At 49.4% G+C, this 17,110-nt stretch overlaps 1 protein-coding gene across 1 annotated transcript in view; it reads right to left on the bottom strand.

The window, feature by feature from the left end:
* Nucleotides 1–17,110, bottom strand: part of CUX2 (cut like homeobox 2) — a 163,197-nt gene that overhangs the window by 18,411 nt on the left and 127,676 nt on the right. The window contains exons 5-10 of the mRNA XM_087828549.1: nucleotides 5,252–5,386; nucleotides 4,288–4,411; nucleotides 3,500–3,576; nucleotides 2,543–2,609; nucleotides 1,165–1,213; nucleotides 611–715 (exon numbers count right to left, since the gene is read on the bottom strand). Of these exons, the coding sequence (XP_087684675.1) occupies nucleotides 611–715; nucleotides 1,165–1,213; nucleotides 2,543–2,609; nucleotides 3,500–3,576; nucleotides 4,288–4,411; nucleotides 5,252–5,386 (557 nt within the window). The remainder of the gene's footprint in view (nucleotides 1–610; nucleotides 716–1,164; nucleotides 1,214–2,542; nucleotides 2,610–3,499; nucleotides 3,577–4,287; nucleotides 4,412–5,251; nucleotides 5,387–17,110) is intronic.

Raw genomic sequence — 17,110 nt, forward strand, 5'->3', positions numbered from 1 at the left:
ACACACACACTGCCTCCTGGGACACAGACACAGGTGGACACAGCTAGAGCCACAGCACACACTGACACACATACCTGCCTAACTAATGCTGACATGCACACACACAGAAATACACAAGCATCAAGGCACACTCATGTGGACATCACCAGACACATAGACATGTATGTGCTCAAAAAGACTACATGCTCTTGTGGGCAAAACCCCAGACACACCAAAACCACACTAATAATAATAATAGTAGTAGCATCAAATATTTACAGAGCAAAGACTGAGCCAAATACTATTTTAGGTACTTTACATGTAATGGGGGTAAGGGGACTTTCAAAGGAAGACACTGGACTTCCAGTTAATCGGGGTATATGGAAGCTTGAGATGAAAAGTTAAAAGAGAGCTGGGGCTGTATTTTTACCCTTAGCTGTTAAAGCAAGTTGTAGTAATTATGTTTTACACAGTGACCTTGGCAATTAAGATGCTACACTCACTGTAAGCACATAGAAACCCAATACATCCATGCGCACAATTTCAGAGATGCACACAATCAACCTACATATTCATACCCACAAACATGGCCTCTGCCAACCTTTCCCTCTGGCTCTCCCACCATCCTTACCCCACCAGGGCCCTGGGGGGAGCAGCAGGCTAGGCGGATGGAGCTGTTGACAGAGGCGAGTTGTTCCCGAAGACTCTCCACCTCCCGTTGGGCAGCCTCAGCTCTCTGGAGAGCAGAAAGGGAAAAGTGTGGTTAAGAGGTGAGTGGGGCCAGACTGGATGTCACCGTGGCCCAACATCATCTCTCTGCATCATCTCAGGCACGGGCTGGGCAGGCAGGGCTCTGAGGGCCCAGGGTCCTATTTTTGGGGTCTTGGACCCTTGACTTGGCTTCTGGTTCCCCCAGGGTACTCAGGATTCCAAGAGGAGTCAGAACATTCCCAATCCACAAGGGCAGGAAGGAAGATGCTGTCTTTATGGGACGAGCAAGTTTTCATACACTTCCAGGCCACGTCTGTCTGCCAAGAAAACTTCAGGCCTGGCTGGTCAGAAGGTGAGTTTGACTCTGCATGGCATGTAGTCCAGGAAATACAGATTGAGCGTAGCCCTGTCCTCCCGGCCTGGCCTGACACCCCCACCACATGCAAAATGAGCCCCCAGCACAGGACTCCTCACCTGATTAGCTTTCTCCAGGTTGGTCATGATCAGGCCGACTTCATCTGCCCTGAGACAGAGAGATGAGGCCCTGAGGAAGGGATTCTGGCCACTACCAGCACCCCTGCCTATTATAATACCCCGAGTCCCTGCCCAAACCCACGGGTCTTGAAATGGAAGGCTTGGGAGGGTGCCTTCCACCTTTTCTACTGGAAAAACCAGGCTGGGGTGAAAAAAACTCAAGTTGTGGGGAAATGGGAAGGGGGCCTGAGCACTGCAGCCTGGCCTCTCATCTCCCCCAGGGTCTACTCTCTGAAGCTGCCGCAGAGCTGTACCTCCCAGGCTTGGCCCCCACTGTGTCTTCCACCTGGAATGCAACCCTCAAGAGAACAGGCTTCAGCTTAAAACCCAGCTCCAAGGTGTTGTCCTAGGCGCCCTCTATACTCCCCCATGGAGGTCATCTGTTTATTTTGCTGCCCTCCTCCCTATGGAACCTAAGAGTCAGAACAGGCCTCCTCCACTGTGGCTGCCCCTCTACCTGGTGTGGGGTGGGGGCCACAGGAGGCCTGTGGGGAGCATTTGGTGACTACAAGTCACACATGTGCTTCACACCCCTTTAGGGCCCTCTTCTGCGCAAGCCCCTCCAACTGTCCAGGACACCCTTCTTGGCGTTCTTCATACGACCATCTCCTGCTCATTTCTTAGGTCTCGATCTGAAAGTCATCTCTTCAGTGAAGTCCTCCCTGACTACCTGGGACTGACAGAACCCACCTCCCCGTTATTCCCTCTTGCTGTTCCCAGTTCTTCCCTCCACAGCATGTACCCTGTGCCCAGAAAAGGGCTGGACATTCAGTAACTGCTCAGTGGTGTCTGTGAATGAATGAATTTATCACTGTACATCAGTCAGTATCTGCCAGGGCCATGTTCTAGTATTTCTTTCAGGGCCCCAGCACAGCACTGGGTAAATAGTAAGCACTAAATAAGTGTTTGTGGAATAAGTGATATCTTAAGTCCTGAAGAAACACTGAGTACAGAGCAATTTAAGTGAATGACACTTGGCCCCAAGGGTGGGGCTGTGGAACTGGGGAATTGGGAAAGCCCCAGGAGGCTGGGGTGAGGCACAGGCCCCTGGCCAGCAGACCCTGCTCAGCCTGCAACCCAGAATGCCATTTATAGTCTGTGGGGCATAATGGCACAACAATGACCAGTGAATAGCTGTGTGCCTCTGGGGGTGGGGAGCAGGGGGTTCTTAATAAAATGGGTACCTGGGCAGAGTCAGAAAGAGGAGGCACGTTTGGGAGGGTTTGAGGGAGGGGGCAGATTTAGGAGGGTTAAAGGGAGGGGGCAGGTCTGGAAGGGTCAGAAGGAGGAGGCATACCTCAGCAGGGTGTTCACTTACTTGGAAGCCGCCTCCTCATCGTATTTCCGCCGCAGCTCCAGCAGCTCTGTCTGGGTGGCCTTTAACGCTAGGAAAAAGTAAAGAGCCAGGGTGAGGCTGCCCATCCCCAGGGGGGAATGGAACCCACTCCTGCGGGGCCTGGAAGGAAGAATAAGGTCTAGGGTAATGAGGGAAGACCTTTCTTTTGGTTAGAACTGGTGACAGGTAGTGAGTTTTCTGCCCCTAGAGGGGCTTCAAGCTGGTGGGAGGTAGACAGGGAGGCTGGGGTGGGGAGGGCAGATGAAATGACCCTCTATAAATCTCAGAGGACCCAGGTGGGCAGGAGGGCTGTCTGTCCCATGGCCTCTCCCCTGAGCCCTCCAGCATCCTTAGGTCACTTCAGGATAGGACCATCTACCACAGCTCACCCACTTGAGGTCCAGACCTGGCAGGTGAGGGGGACAGGAAGGAATAACAAAGTCAACAGTTACAAGTATATTATAATAAATGAGGGATTTCTCATAAAATTCCAGATTTCGGATTTCTCTAGGAAAATTGAAGGGATTGACCACACTAGGCCATAAGGCAGTGCCTGGCTAGTGCTCAGTAGGGGCCACCTCTATAGATAAGGCTGGGTTCTCCAGTTTGTCCCAGACCCCACCCTTCCCTACTGCCTTCCCTAGCTTGATCAGCTTGGTTGTGTGCTGGGAAGCTGAAGGCGCTATGTTTGCCACTCCTATTCTAATTTTATCTCAAACCTTCTCTCCAAAGTAGTATGGCGTCCAGGGACAGGGGCTCAGACCCCTGCTGGGTAATATAAGTTTCTCTCCATCCCCTTCTCAAACTCCCTTCTTGCCCTTTTGATTCTGAAATACCTGAGCCTGTGTTCATAGTGTCAGCACCCCCTCTGCCACCTCCTCCTGGTCTGACAGCGCCAGAGTGTTATATGAGGGCTGGGGCCATGTGCCACATACATACCTGAATGTAAGACCTTGATCTTTTCCTCTGCCTCCCCCAGTCTGGCTGCCAGAGTGATTTGTACTTCTTGAAGGCCCCTGCGGAGAGACCGGGCCTGCTCACACCAGCTCTGCTCATATCAGTGTGAATGGGCCTTCCCTGGGCCCCACCCATTTCCTATCCCCTTGCCCACTCCCTGTAACCTGCACTTCTGTCTTAAACACAACACAATGCAACGCATGTCCTTAAACTCGACATTCCGGCATTTAGCTGCCCTACTGTTTTGCTGACATGTGTGTGGCCCCCATTATGGCTGGCCCACTTAAGATTCTGGCAGCATTTTTGGGGGGCTACGGCAGCCAGCAACCTTGCCTCTCTGTGCCCCAGTTTCCTGGTCCATAAATGGGGTTTCTGATGGGTCTGAACAAAGCTGAGGAAGAAGTAGTTCTGCTTCAAGACTGCAACACTGACTCCTGATGGACAGTTCCCAGCCTGCTGGCCAGCTCTACCAACTGACTTGCCAGCCCCAATTGTGTGACTTAAGTCCTTGAAATACATCTCTTAATTAATTGGAAAAAAAAAATCCTACTGGTTCTTGTTTCTTTGGAGAACCTTGAGTAATACATCACCATTAGCCCCATTTTCCAGATGGGGAAAATGAAGCTCAGAGAGGTGATGTGACCTGCCCAGGGCTGGCCACTGAGCTGCTGAGATGGAGCTCAAACTCAGGCCTATGTCTTCATCACCTATATCTGGATTCCCCAGTTGTCCTGGGAAGGGGTGACTTTCCTGGTCCCTCCCCCACTCACTTTTGTTTCTCTGCCTCATTTCTCTGCAGCAAAGTTTCTGTCAGGAGGGCTTTGCTGGGAATGCCCGGGAGGCGGCTCCCCTCGGTCAGCGTGGGCCCGGCTGGAGACGTCCCCTCTCTCTGCTCTGGAGAAAGAAAAAGATGGAAAAATACCCATTGCTGAGAGTGGTGTGACAGCCAGAGCCACTTTCTGCAAACCAGATCGATCAATTGTAAGAAGAATCAATTTCCCACATGCAGTGTTGGAGAGAGTACAGCTGTTGGGACCTTCTGTCACCGAGGTCAGCAGGGTTTAACATAAAATTCACCATTTTTAAAGTTTACAATTTGGTGACATTTAGTGTATTCACAATATTGTACAGCCATTACCACTAATTCCATAACACTGTCACCACCAGAAAAGGAAACCTGTCCCCATTAAGCAGTCACTCCCCAGCCCCTGGCAAACACCAGTCCTGCTTTCTACCTCTATGGATCTAGATATTCTGGACATTTCATATAAAAAGAATCATGATGTATATCCTTTTGTGACTGGCTTCTTTCCCTTATAATGTTTTCAAGGTCCATCCAAGTTGTAGCATGTAGCAGACCTCCATTCCTTTTTATGGCTGAGCAATATTCCATTTTTTGGATATGCCACATTTTGCTTTTCCATTCATCAGCTGATGGACATTTGGGTGGTTCCCACCATTTGGCCATTGTGAATAGTGCTGTAACGGGGTAACTCAAAGTTTAACTCACTGAGGAACCACCACACTGTTCTCCCCTCCCCACAATTATCACTTGGCTCACTGCAGGTGCCCAGGGCAGGGCCCATGTTAGGTCCACCTTTGCAGGCTCCATGCGGCCCATCCCAGGGGTCAGTGCATGTCTTTGGCACGGGATTTGTTTTAGGGGGAGAGTTTGGCTGTCAAAGATCCACAGACCAGTTTGTTATGGACATCCCGTGAAGGCCTTATCAATACCTTTAGGGCTGAGGAGCTCGGGGTGCCTCTTCCACGAAGTGTGGAGGTCTCGCCGAGGCTGCCCGATGGGGTTGAAGCTGGGGGGCTGCAGTCTGTCGTCTAGGCTGCGCGTCGCCTCAAATACAGGCACAGGGTCTGCAGAGAGAGGAGGATGCGTGGTGAGGGCCCTGGGGGCTGAGGGATGCCCAGGCTGAGGCTGTGGGACCTAGTGGGGAGCTGGGGTGGGGGGACAACCCATAGGAGCTGCCTGGAGTTGCTCTGATGGCCTAAGGGAGCAACATGGATTTTCTGCTTTATGAGGGAGCAGCATTTTCCAGGCACCAGCTCAGGGGAATGTGTGCTATCCCCATGGGCATGGGTATCATGCACAGCTGGGAACAGTAATAATAACTGTCACCATAAGTGCATTTTCCAAATTCTACGATGCCATCTGTGGCAGCCATGAGACTGTGTCTTGCATGCCTCCAACCACAGGGAACGTCACTGAGCAAGGACCCGTTCTGAAATCCACCGGTCTGAGACCAGCCTTCTCACAAGCCTCTCCAGACAAGGCTTGAAGGCAGCAAAGACAGAGTTGGACCTGCTCCTGGGGACATGGGACTGCTCATAGGGCACAGAACTCCCTCAAGGCCTTGCCCAGCACTTCCTCAGGCTGTGCGGGGTCTGCCTCTTCCACCCAGTTCTCCCAGCTCCCTCCCTATTTTCCTTCACCTGCGTTTCCCCAGTAGCATCCTTGCACATAGAATCCTTGGGGTGCTTCTCAGTGGACCTGGACTAACATACCATCATTTTTGACATGTGGGGTAATTAAATAATGGCTTTTCTGGATGTGCACACCTGGATGTTAGATGCCTCCCCATTTCCCAATAGCTAAAAAGTGAGGAATGTGCAGGTCCTTCTGCCTGGAATTCTGTTCCCTCTCCATCTGTCACCTAGCGAGTACTTTCTTTCTTCACATCTCGAATCCAGCACCTTTTCTTCCAGATGGCTTTGCCCAGTTCCCACCTAAGAACACCTGGATAATACCAGAGGTTGGTGTGGCAATTTCCAGGTTACAAAGCCTGTCATGGGAATGGGCTCCATGATGCTCCCAGCATTCCCTGGAGGCTGCTTGGATCCAGCTCATTTTCACAGATGAGGAAACTGAGGCTCAGAGAAGCCAGGTAACTTGCTCAAGAGTGGAGGTGAGATTTGAATCGGGTCTCTTTCTCTGATGCCACAAAGTGGTGTGGATATTTCCACCCCGGCAGCTCAGGCGAGTGTTCATGGGGGCCCAGAAGAGCCAGGGCCTCCTCACTCCAGATCGAGAGGCCTGGGTCCGGTCCACAGTCCTTTTAAAAGCACAGGAGTCCTCACTCTTTCTCGTCCTTCCACAGGGGTCTCCTGCTAGCATCTGCTTGAGCACTGCTCTCTGCTGAGGAGTAGAAGGATTAAGAGCATGGACCCCGGAGACAGATCCCTGGGTCCTAGTCAAATTCATACTTGCTTCTTGGGATTGCTGTGTGACCTTGGCAAAAGACTCATTTAAGTCTCTGTGCTGACTTAAATGCTGATTTGTCTTTGTGCCTCAAATGCCACTTCTTCCAGGAAGCCTTTCTTGACCAATCAATCCTCTGATATGAGCTCTCCCAGCTGCCTGCACCTCTCCTCCACAGCATTCATTGTACTTATAATTTTCATTGATTAGCAAGTCCACCTAACTAATGCACACCAGACTGAAACTCCACAAGGCAGGCACAGGACTGCATCTGTTTTTGCTCCTTCACTCGACGCCCTGTGGATGGACACACAGTTCCCAATAAATATTTGCTGATGGAAGAAATGGGGTAGTGCCTACCCTGGGCCTTCAGGTCCGGCTGGAACAAGGTCCCTCTCCTCCCACCTGTTTAAGTGATGGGAGGCTTGGGCAATGGGAGTGCGTGCCGAGGGAGGAGGTGTGTGGGAAGGCGGCTGGAAGGCCAGTCGTTCCTCTTGTCAGCACCCCCTCTGCACTCCACCATTAGGCGGGCCTGCTCAGCGGGGGCGCCATCATGCCTCCTCGGGCTGCTGTAATTATACATTGACATAATTAACCCAGCGCGCGCATTAGGCAGGCCAGCTAAAAATTCATCTATAATTATTTGTTGTGTGCATGCTAATGAGTTCATCTGCACTGCCTTTGTACAACATGGACAAATTAATTTACAAGTCTGGATTTTTTAATAAGTTCAAGGAAACGCTTCCTATTGTGTCCTGGGTTTTGAGAAAGGGAGAAAAAGGCGACGGGCACTTGCCAGGGTCAGGGAAGCTAGATGAACATGGGAGGGTGCTGCTCTGAGCAGCCACAGACGGCTCGCTGCGGTTCCAAGGTGGTGGGAAAGATCCAGCTTGTGGCTCGAGTGCTGCCTGGTGGTGAGCCCGTCCAAGCCAAAAGCTTACACCCGAGTGATAAAGGATGTTCCAGGGGTCAGGGATTGACTTTTCGTTCTGCTTGAAGGCCCTGCAGATCACTGGGTGCTGCCTTGTGCGCTCTGTAGAGGGGAAGCTGAACCCCAGGTGGCTCCGGAGAGGCTGGAGGAGTGGGGTTGCACAGACACTCAATACAGGTTCAGCAGGTTCCAAGGCTCTGTCTTTCCCCCTTCATTTGCTGGTAACGGGGTAGAACATGGTGGTTAAGCTCACAGAATCTGAAGTCTAGCTCTGGGTGCAAATCCCTTGGGGCCTTGAGCCTCAGTTTCCCTATTTTATAAAGTGAGAAAAATATAACAGTGCCTACTTCCCAGAAACTATTATTGGAAGATTAAGAAAGATAATGAGAGAGGCAGTATGAGTTAAGGACCTTTGGACAGTTAGAACCTTCACTTTCTCACCTGTAAAATGGGGCCCCACATGTAGAGTGTGTGCAAGGATTGGGTGAAAGAACATGTATAGAGACTGCACGGTGCTAGGTACATAGTAGGGCTTGCTAAGGGTTGACTGCTGAGAGGAGGCAGCATTCCTGGTGGCGTGGTGTTCTGGGGGCCAGCTGTCTACATGGTGACCTCCGTGAAATCTCGGGACAGGGTACAGCCTCACATATCCTCATCAGTCCCTGGGAGTCCCAGAATCCAATAGTCCTGCTTTGAACTCCACTCTGGGACCCACAGACTTCAGCTAATAAAGTCACAGCTGGGAGGGACCTATCAGGCTAATCTGTCCAGCACACCCCACCCAGAGCACAGATGGGGAAAAGTGGGGTCTTCCCACAAGTTGGCAGCAGGGCCAAGATGGCTCTTGGGCCTCTTCTTTCCACACTATACTGCCTCCTGGCTCCCCAATTTGAGGGAGTGGGGAGAGGGGTTCAGATGACTCAGCCAATGTCAGGCTATGGCGAATCCTAACAGCCAGTACTTTAAACATTTTAGAATTCATTCAATCTTCACCACAACACTGTGAGGTAGGTATTGTCGTTTCCCTGTTTTATAGATGGGGCCACTGAGGCACAGGGCCCGTGTAAAGGTAAAGCTTGGTAAGGCAGATGCTGCTATCTCCATTTTCCAGATAAGGAAATGAAGGCCCAGAGAAAAGGTGCCATGTGCCCAAGGTCACCTAGCTCAACAGTGGCAGAGGTGGGAACCCAGGCAGGGCAGGGGGATTTCTTACTATTAGGCCAGGAGTACAAGACTGAGGGCTCTGTTCCTGGCCTTGCCCCTGGCTTGCTATGCTACCTTGGACAAAGCACCAGACCCCACTGGGCTCTGGGCTCGAATTCCTATTATAAATGTATCCAGGCACGCAATCAACATTGGATGTCATCAGGTAGGGGTGGAGTCCTGCTGAAATGAGCGCTTTGGCCCTGGACCTACCCCTCAGAGACGGATGCTCAGGGAAGGTGATTATTAAACAGCTTCACAGCTGAACTTGACACAAGAAGTGCAAAGCTTGTGAATCCTCCAAATTCCCAAAGCCACCCTCAGATAAAGGGGTGGGGGCCTGGCTGGGACACCTCCCGAGCCTCAGTTTCCCCATCAGTAGAATGGGGAGGACGAGAGGATCTATTGCACAGGGTGTGCAGGGTCCCAGGAGCACGCTGAGCCCCCATGGCAGGGGGCAGCAGCAGCAGGCTCTGAGTGTGCACTGCCCTTGTTCCTATTTCTATTACACATGGCAGCAGTGGAACGTGCCCCCAGCTCTTCCTCCGAGCGAGAACCTCCTATGAGGAGGTGGTGGCTGCCTGCTTCCAGGTGCTGCACCTTCGGATCCACTGAGGTATTCACTCATCTGGGCTGCTCCCAGCCAACGACTAAGATGACAGGAGCAAGAGGGTCAGTCCTGCCAATGCTGGAACAGGCAACCCCTGTATTATAGACTGGAACGTGTCCCCCCAAATCCGTATGTCGAATCCCTAACCCCTGATGTGACTATGTTTGGAGATACGGTCTTCAAAGAGGTAATTGGGGTTAAATGAGGTCATAGGGTGGCATCCTAATCTGACAGGACTGGTGTCCTTGTAAGAACAGGAAGAGACACGGGAGTTCACTCTCTCTATGTACACAGAGGAAAGGCCATGTGAGAACACAGCAAGGAGGCAGCCACCTGCAAGCCAGGGAGAGAGCTCTCACCAGAAATCAACCTTGTTGGTACCTTGATCCTGGACTTTCAGCCTCCAGAACTGTGAGAAATACATTTCTGTTGTTTAAGCTCCCTGCCCCTGGTCTGTGGTTGGGTGTTATAGCAGCCTGAGCAGACCAGCACATCCTGCTTTGGGGTTCCCCGTCGCCCTGTGTAAGACTTTCTCAGAGCTGCACTGCTGCCTGAGGTTCCCCCTACCCACCGTCCCTCCTTTCCCCTCTCCCTTCCCTGGTGTCAGACCAGCATTGCCATCTGAAGGCTCTCCCTGCCTCTTCTTCATTCTTCACAAGCAGCCCCCCAATAAATCTCCTGTACATCAAATGCTATCTTGGTGTCTGTCTGCTTCCAGAGGACCCAAACCAACACGACTCCCCTTTTGCCTCTCGGAGCATCAGGTTGGAAGCGACTCCCTCAGAGCCTCTGGAATGAACCAGCTCTGCCAACACCTCCATTCTGGGCTTCTGGCCTCCAGAACTGATAGAATGCATTTCCATTGTTTTAAACCACCCAGTTTGTGGTAATTTGGCATGGAAGCCCTAGAAAACTCATATACTGTGCTCTGGAAGCTAGAGGTCCAAAGTCAAGGTGTGGGCAGAGCCAAGCTCCTCCATCTTTTCCATGCCTCTCTCCCAGCTTCTGGTGTTGCTGGCATCCTCGGCTTGTAGCCTCATCATTTCAATCTCTGCCTCCATCATCACATAGCCTTCTCCTCTGTGTATGTGTTTCTCTCTCCTACTTACAAGGACACCAGCCATACTGGATTAGGGTCCACCCTAATGACCTCCTTTTATCTTGATTACATTTGCAAATACCCTATTTCCAAATAAGGTAACATTCACAGGTACCATGGGGGACATGATTCAACCCATAACATGTGGTAACTGGGTACAAACTGTGAGAAAGGCAGGACTGAGGAAATGCCGAGACTCCAGTCTCAGAGAAGGAAGTGCTCACTTAAGTCTAGCCCACTTCCCTCATGCTGCACCCATCTCACCTGTTGTCCAGGGAGATAAGCCTGTTCTATACAAGGAACAGCATGTCCTGGGCTCTGATCCTCCTACATTTCCATCTTCTCCAACTACTGAGGAATTAGGCTGGAGATTGAGTAGGGTCCCTGCTCTGAAAAGTGCACAGCAATGGTGGTCACTCACTTCCCTGGTCATTTTCTACTCTAGTTCCTCCCCCAACACAGTGTAGAACTCCTAGATGTTACTGGGTATGGGCAAGCTCACTTTCCACCCCCCCCGACCCGGGCGAAGTTTGCAGAGCCCTGAGCTACACTGTTAGGAGTTGGGTCAGGGAGGGAAAAAATTACTAGCACCCAGACTACTGGACCGTTCTACCAAATTACATGTAGGTAGATGCTTGGCTGCAGTGGCTGGCAAATCAAGGGCTTCCCACTTACTTTGTCCTACAGTATTATTCGATGCATCAGCTAAATGTCACTGGCTGCTCTTACAAACACAAATTGAAAGAGAGAGAATGACAAAAGATCTTTAAAATGTTTGGAAGAGGTTTCTCAGAGAGCCTGGCGGTAGGTTGCCGAGGAAATCTTGCTTTCAATCCTCAGTCCTCCCTTGGGGTGTCTCTGTTGGGGGCAGAATAATGCCCCCCTAGATGTCCCGTCCTGACTCTCAGAACCTGTGAATGTTATGTTACATGGAAGAGGTATTAAGGTTGCAGACGGAAGGCGGTTAGAGTTAGAGAGAGTGAAGGTGGGATGCTGGCTTTGAAGGTGTAGGAGAGAACCGGAAAGGTGACACCAGGCACACAGTGTGTTCATAGTTTCCGTTTTGCGCCAGGTACACAGAGGCTGCTCCCTATGTCAGGTGACCCCACTTGGGGAAGTGCTGGGTCCTGTGGAGTCACCAATCTCCAAAGTGATCCGTGTTGGGCAAGCCTCGCCCGGGTGTCAGGAGAAATGGCAGCATATCCCTGCAGCTCTTCGTCTGGAGACAGGGAGCCCAGGTTTCTGCCGGGCTCAGCACTTCCACTGAAGCCTTTCAGCCGAGCCCTGCAGCTGCCCGGAGCCATGAGGGGACTTACATTTCTCCCACTTCACTCCTGCAACATACAGCAGTCGATACACAGACAAGGGCAGTGGCAGAGGAATCAAGCGGCCTGAGATCCAGCTTAATAAAACCGCCAAAAACAGTGGACCCCACATCAGAGGTGTTTGACTATAATAGATCTCTTGCATTAATTGAGCACGTTGGCAGACATGGAAAATCAAACAGGAACCACCGAGGTAGGTGGCAGGTCCTGGCAGGCGTGTGGGGAGGGGACACTGTCCGGAGGCAGAGGGCCTTGTCTCACAGCCATCAACCTGCTCTCTATGCATAAACTGCTTAATAAAATGACTGTTTCACTTTGCTTACATTGGAGCTAAACCCCTAGAGAACACTGCCAATGAATTTATAATATTTTAATACCACACCAGGCTTTCCAAAGGCACTGTCGGACAAGGTGGGTAAAACATCTATTCCATCTTCCACCGCTAGCTGATGCTGTTGGTATTTTTTTTTAAAAAGGGTCTACAGAGTTGGGGGGGAGTCAGGAATCTAGGAGAAGCTGTCTCATTCCTCCCACTGTGTCCATCTGAAGGAAAGTGGCATCGGAGCTTTTTTGGGAAAGCTAGGACCATAAAGGCTGTCCGAGAGGCTGCTTAGAAACACATATATGCAGAAGTATGCATGCGCCCCTCCAAAATACTCCGAGACAGAAGCCTTCTCCCATCTGGGCCCCGGCTCTGGGCTCCTGTGTGGGTGGGAGGCACAAGCTATCGATGGCGACGGAGGCAGTGCGAGTAACTTTGATCCTTTAAGCTTAGTTTTGTGATAGCAGATGGGGTGCGTCCCTTCACCCTTTCTTCCCTCCCCTGCCAGGGCTGGTTGTGTCAGGAGGTCTCCTGGCTTAAACAGGTGCAGAGGGGCACTGGGCGGTGATGGTAATAACACCACCAATAGCAATGACTGCCACGGTTTACCGAGCATTTACTGTGTGCCAGACACTCAGCTAAGTGAATACTCTTCACCTCGTTTAATGCTCTCAGAGGTACCAGGAGGTAAGTGCTTTTCCAGAAGGGGAATCAGAAGCTCAGAGATGTAGAGACAGTTACATTAAGCTCTTCCTTTTTATGGGTAAAATACTCTTCTGTTACCCTTTGGTGTTCCCCTGACCCCTATGGCACCAGCTGAGCAGGGGAAGGAAAGGAGGCGATGATAGGAACAGACAGTTTCTCAATTATACTAAAATCCCTATTTCCTATACCTGTGAAGGTGGCTTATCCACTAGATGGCGGTAGAACTAATCATTTGGGACAAACGCAAAGCTAAATTCTTAAGCTCCCTCACCACTTCCACTAATGTATATTTCAGATGGTTCAAAGATTCAAATTTTTAAAAGACCATAAAAGTACTAAACAAACCTATAACCCTGAGTTGAGAAGAGGCTTTTAAAATATTACATGAAACCCAGAAGCCATAAAGCAAAAGTTTAGGAAAATTCTCTACTTCCTACAAACATTTTTTGAATGCCTGCTATGTACCATGTGCAAGAGACATTGCAAAGTTAAGAAACAAAAGGCAAACCAGGGGAGAAGATAGGAAACACGGTTACTAGGACAAAGGTTAATATCCCTAATAAACAAAGAGCATCTACAAATCAATAAGAAAAGAGCTCTCTCAGATAGAAAAATGGGATAAGGGTACATGAACCAGTGATTCACAAAGGAACAGATGAGTGGTTCATAACATACCAAAAAAAAAAAAAAGGTATTTAGTGTAACTAATAAGTGAAGGAGTGCAAAATAAATCAGAGAGGGGAAAAATCGTGTTCTTTCTGACTCCTGATCCTGAGTTTGTAGTCAATACACGGACACAGTATTTTTTCCTTCACAAGTTCCCTTCCTTGTCCTGTGAACTATAGCACAGTACCAGAAGTTGTGTGTTCCTGAGCACCCTAAGTGCCCAGTGTTGGAGAAGGGGTTCAGTAAATCACAACACAGCCACAAAGGAGAGTGTTACACACAACGAACCCAAGTCCCTCAAGACTTTTAATCACAAGGGAAGTACTATGCTCGCGTTGGATGAAGGGAAGCAGGATGCAAAATGGTCCACGTGGCACGAATGACTGCTCTGAAAAAACACACGGGGGAAAGGTCGGAAAAAGAAACAAAATATTCCCACTGCTTTTCTAGTAGGTAGTTTTCCCTCCTTTCTACTTTTTTGTATTTTCTGAATTTGACAGTATGCACACACAACTTGTATAATTGGGGAGAAAAATTTAAAAATCCCTAAATATCATAAAGCATTTTCCTATTCCACAGACTCAGTAACCCTGTTGGCTAAACCGCTCACATCACATCCTTAACAAATGACAGAACCTTGTGAAATCAACAGCAAACACTGTGACTCTGTAACTTATCTCCTGACGTCAGCTTTGCAGTGGGCTGCTGATTATTAAATCCTCCAAATGCTTTCATGTGCTGCGTATCAAATCCTCAGGTCAGAGTAAGAGTAGGTTCTATTATTATCCCTCTGCTAAAGACACAAACCAGAGCTCAGAGAGGTTCAGGCCCTGTCTAAGGTCACACAGCTCGAAAACACCCAGCTGACAGGCCCAGCAGCTGCGTCCGCCGCTGTAGCTCAGGCACCTAAGCTGACTAGCCTTTCGCCTCCTGAAAGAACAGGCAGGGAAAGAAATGCCTGCCAGGAGTTGCTGTCTCCTGCATCAGATTTTTAAAAGCCAGAGTGAAGCAGAAAAACACATTTTTGGGGCGCTCACCTCTCTCAGCTCATCGCTTCAGCAGCGTTCCTCGGCCCGCCCTCTTACTTGCTCTTTGCTCGTTTTTATTTTTTATTTTTATTTTTCGCTTTTAACTAATCACTTAATTAACAAGTTAGCTTTCTGAAGCGGGGTCTGTTCCTAGAGACTCTGAGTGTGATAAAGAAATCAGCCATCGCCGATAGAGTCAGAAAGGTTTAAATCAAATCATCCTCCAAAACAATGACATTAATTATGCTTTTAACACGTTTTACTGCTTTTTTTCTCACTTCACGCCACATCTGTGTGAACAATATCCAAAAGATTTACGGTTTTCTTTCGTAATTACAGACATACAGGCTGCACACTTATCAAAATACTTGCTGAGCAATCACGCTATATCGCATTCTCTGCCAAAGATTTGTGTTGGCAGCAGTCATTCAAAACAAAAATGTTGAATCAGGACTTGTGTGGCTTCGGGGGATGGGGTGGGGAGAAGTATTTCGACAAATAATTTGCCTGTCAAGAAATATAAAAACAGGAGAGTGCATATCCTGGCAAATTTTCCAGGACTGTTATTTTTATGGAGGGGGTTGGGGCCGTGTGTGTGTAGGGAAGACAGCGAGCCGGGGAGCTCTGAGCACCAAAAACACATCTGACATTTGGTTCTTGTGTCTGCGGATAAAATTTAATGAGAACAAAAATATGTCTTCCTAATTCCCCCAAGAAATCATTAAAACATTTTGTTATTCTTAAATGTCTCAGAATGAATTAGAGCCCCTAAAGGGGCTGTTCGTATGGTACGTCTCCATCAGTTAAGGGTCCTCATTCTCTACCTTGGTGACAGCTGGGGACAGACGTTTCCCCTGCCCCTCCATTTCTGGGGAGGGAGCCGGGAAATCAGACGCATGGAGTCAGCACCAGGCTTGGAACAACCCTTTGCAGAGAGGGTGAGAGAGCACAAGGACCTTCTGCAAAGTTCCTGCCTGTCTTGGGAGCTCTCAAGGCCCCTGGCTGCCACTGCAGTCCTGGCCCTATGATTGTGTTAATAGCCTTATCTCCAGAAAGATGAGGGTCCCATAGTGAACCCCAGGATGATCTCATCTCAAGATCCTTCACTAACTACATCTCAAAGACCCTGTTTCCAAGTAAGGTGACATTCTGAGGTTCAGGGTGGACATGAATTTTGGGAGGACACTATTCAACCTTATAAAGTTGCCCAACACAGGTGAAACTAGGAACTTTCCTATCCTAAATACAAAGATCCCACAAACAACTTTTATTTCAAACATAAATAACTCTGCCTTCTCTATGACTCAGCTTAGACTGGGATCTCAGTTTCCTCTTCATAATACCCTCAACCCCAATCAACTCCCATAGCACTGATTCCTACAGCTGCATGGAAGGACAGGGGAAAGGATCAGGGGGCTGTCTGGGTAAAGGGAGTTAGCACAGCAGGGTCTCCTCCCAGCTCCATCACTGTTAAGCAAATTACTACACATTTCTTGGCTCCCTTTTCTGAGTCAACAAATGAGAAGGTGGCAAAGGATGGGCCATTTTTAAAAAGGCCAACTTTTTAGAGAAGTATATCAAGAAACAGCATCTCCAGCCCCAGAGGCCCCTCCTAGGAACTGTTGCCATTCGATGTCTAGCAACACAGATGAATGTTTTTTAAATTGAGGTGAAATTCTATAACATAAATGTAACCATTTTAAAGTGCACAAGTCAGTGGCATTTAGTACATTCATGATGTTGTGCAACTGCCACCTTTATCTAGTTCCAGAACATTTATTCCCCCAAAAGGAAACCTGCTACCCATTAAACACTCATTCCCCATTCCCCCCTGTGCCCAGCCCCTGGCATTCTCCAATCTGATTTCTGTCTCTATAGATGTGCCTATTTTGGACACTTCATATCAATGGAATACACTACATGGCTTTTGTGTCTGGCTTCTTTCATTTAGCGTCATGTTTCTGAGGCTCATCCACACTGTAGCACGTGTCAGTGTTTCATTCCTTCTTACAACTGACTCATTCCATTGAATGTACAGACTGCATCTGTTTGTCCGTTCATCCCTCAGTGGACATTTGGGCTGTTTCCCCCTTTGGCCACTATGAATAGTGCTCACAGGTTAGTTTTCACCTGTCTCATGTTTCATATAAATAGAGTCATATAATACATGTTCTTTTGGGTTTGGCTTTCGTTTTACATCAAATTTTTGAGGTTGGCTGCGCCAGGTTGAAGGAAACTTTCGAGGTCTTTCCTCCAGCGCACTCCACCGGCAGAAAGCACTGGGCACCATTTGTTCTCTGGCAGGTAAGACAGACTTCTTGGCTTCCAAAGAAAGTTCAGGTGGGAGACCTCACCAGGAGCCCCCAAACACTCCTTGGCTGACATCAGAAGGTGGTGGGGGAAGATGGAGGTGCCATGTGGAGATGTCACACCAGACCGAGCATAGAACCCCTCACCCCCCACAATCCCCATCCATGGAGGACATGGCCTTGT

Source organism: Miniopterus natalensis, chromosome 20, assembly GCF_054644295.1.
Source record: "Miniopterus natalensis isolate mMinNat1 chromosome 20, mMinNat1.hap1, whole genome shotgun sequence".
NCBI lineage: Eukaryota > Metazoa > Chordata > Mammalia > Chiroptera > Miniopteridae > Miniopterus > Miniopterus natalensis.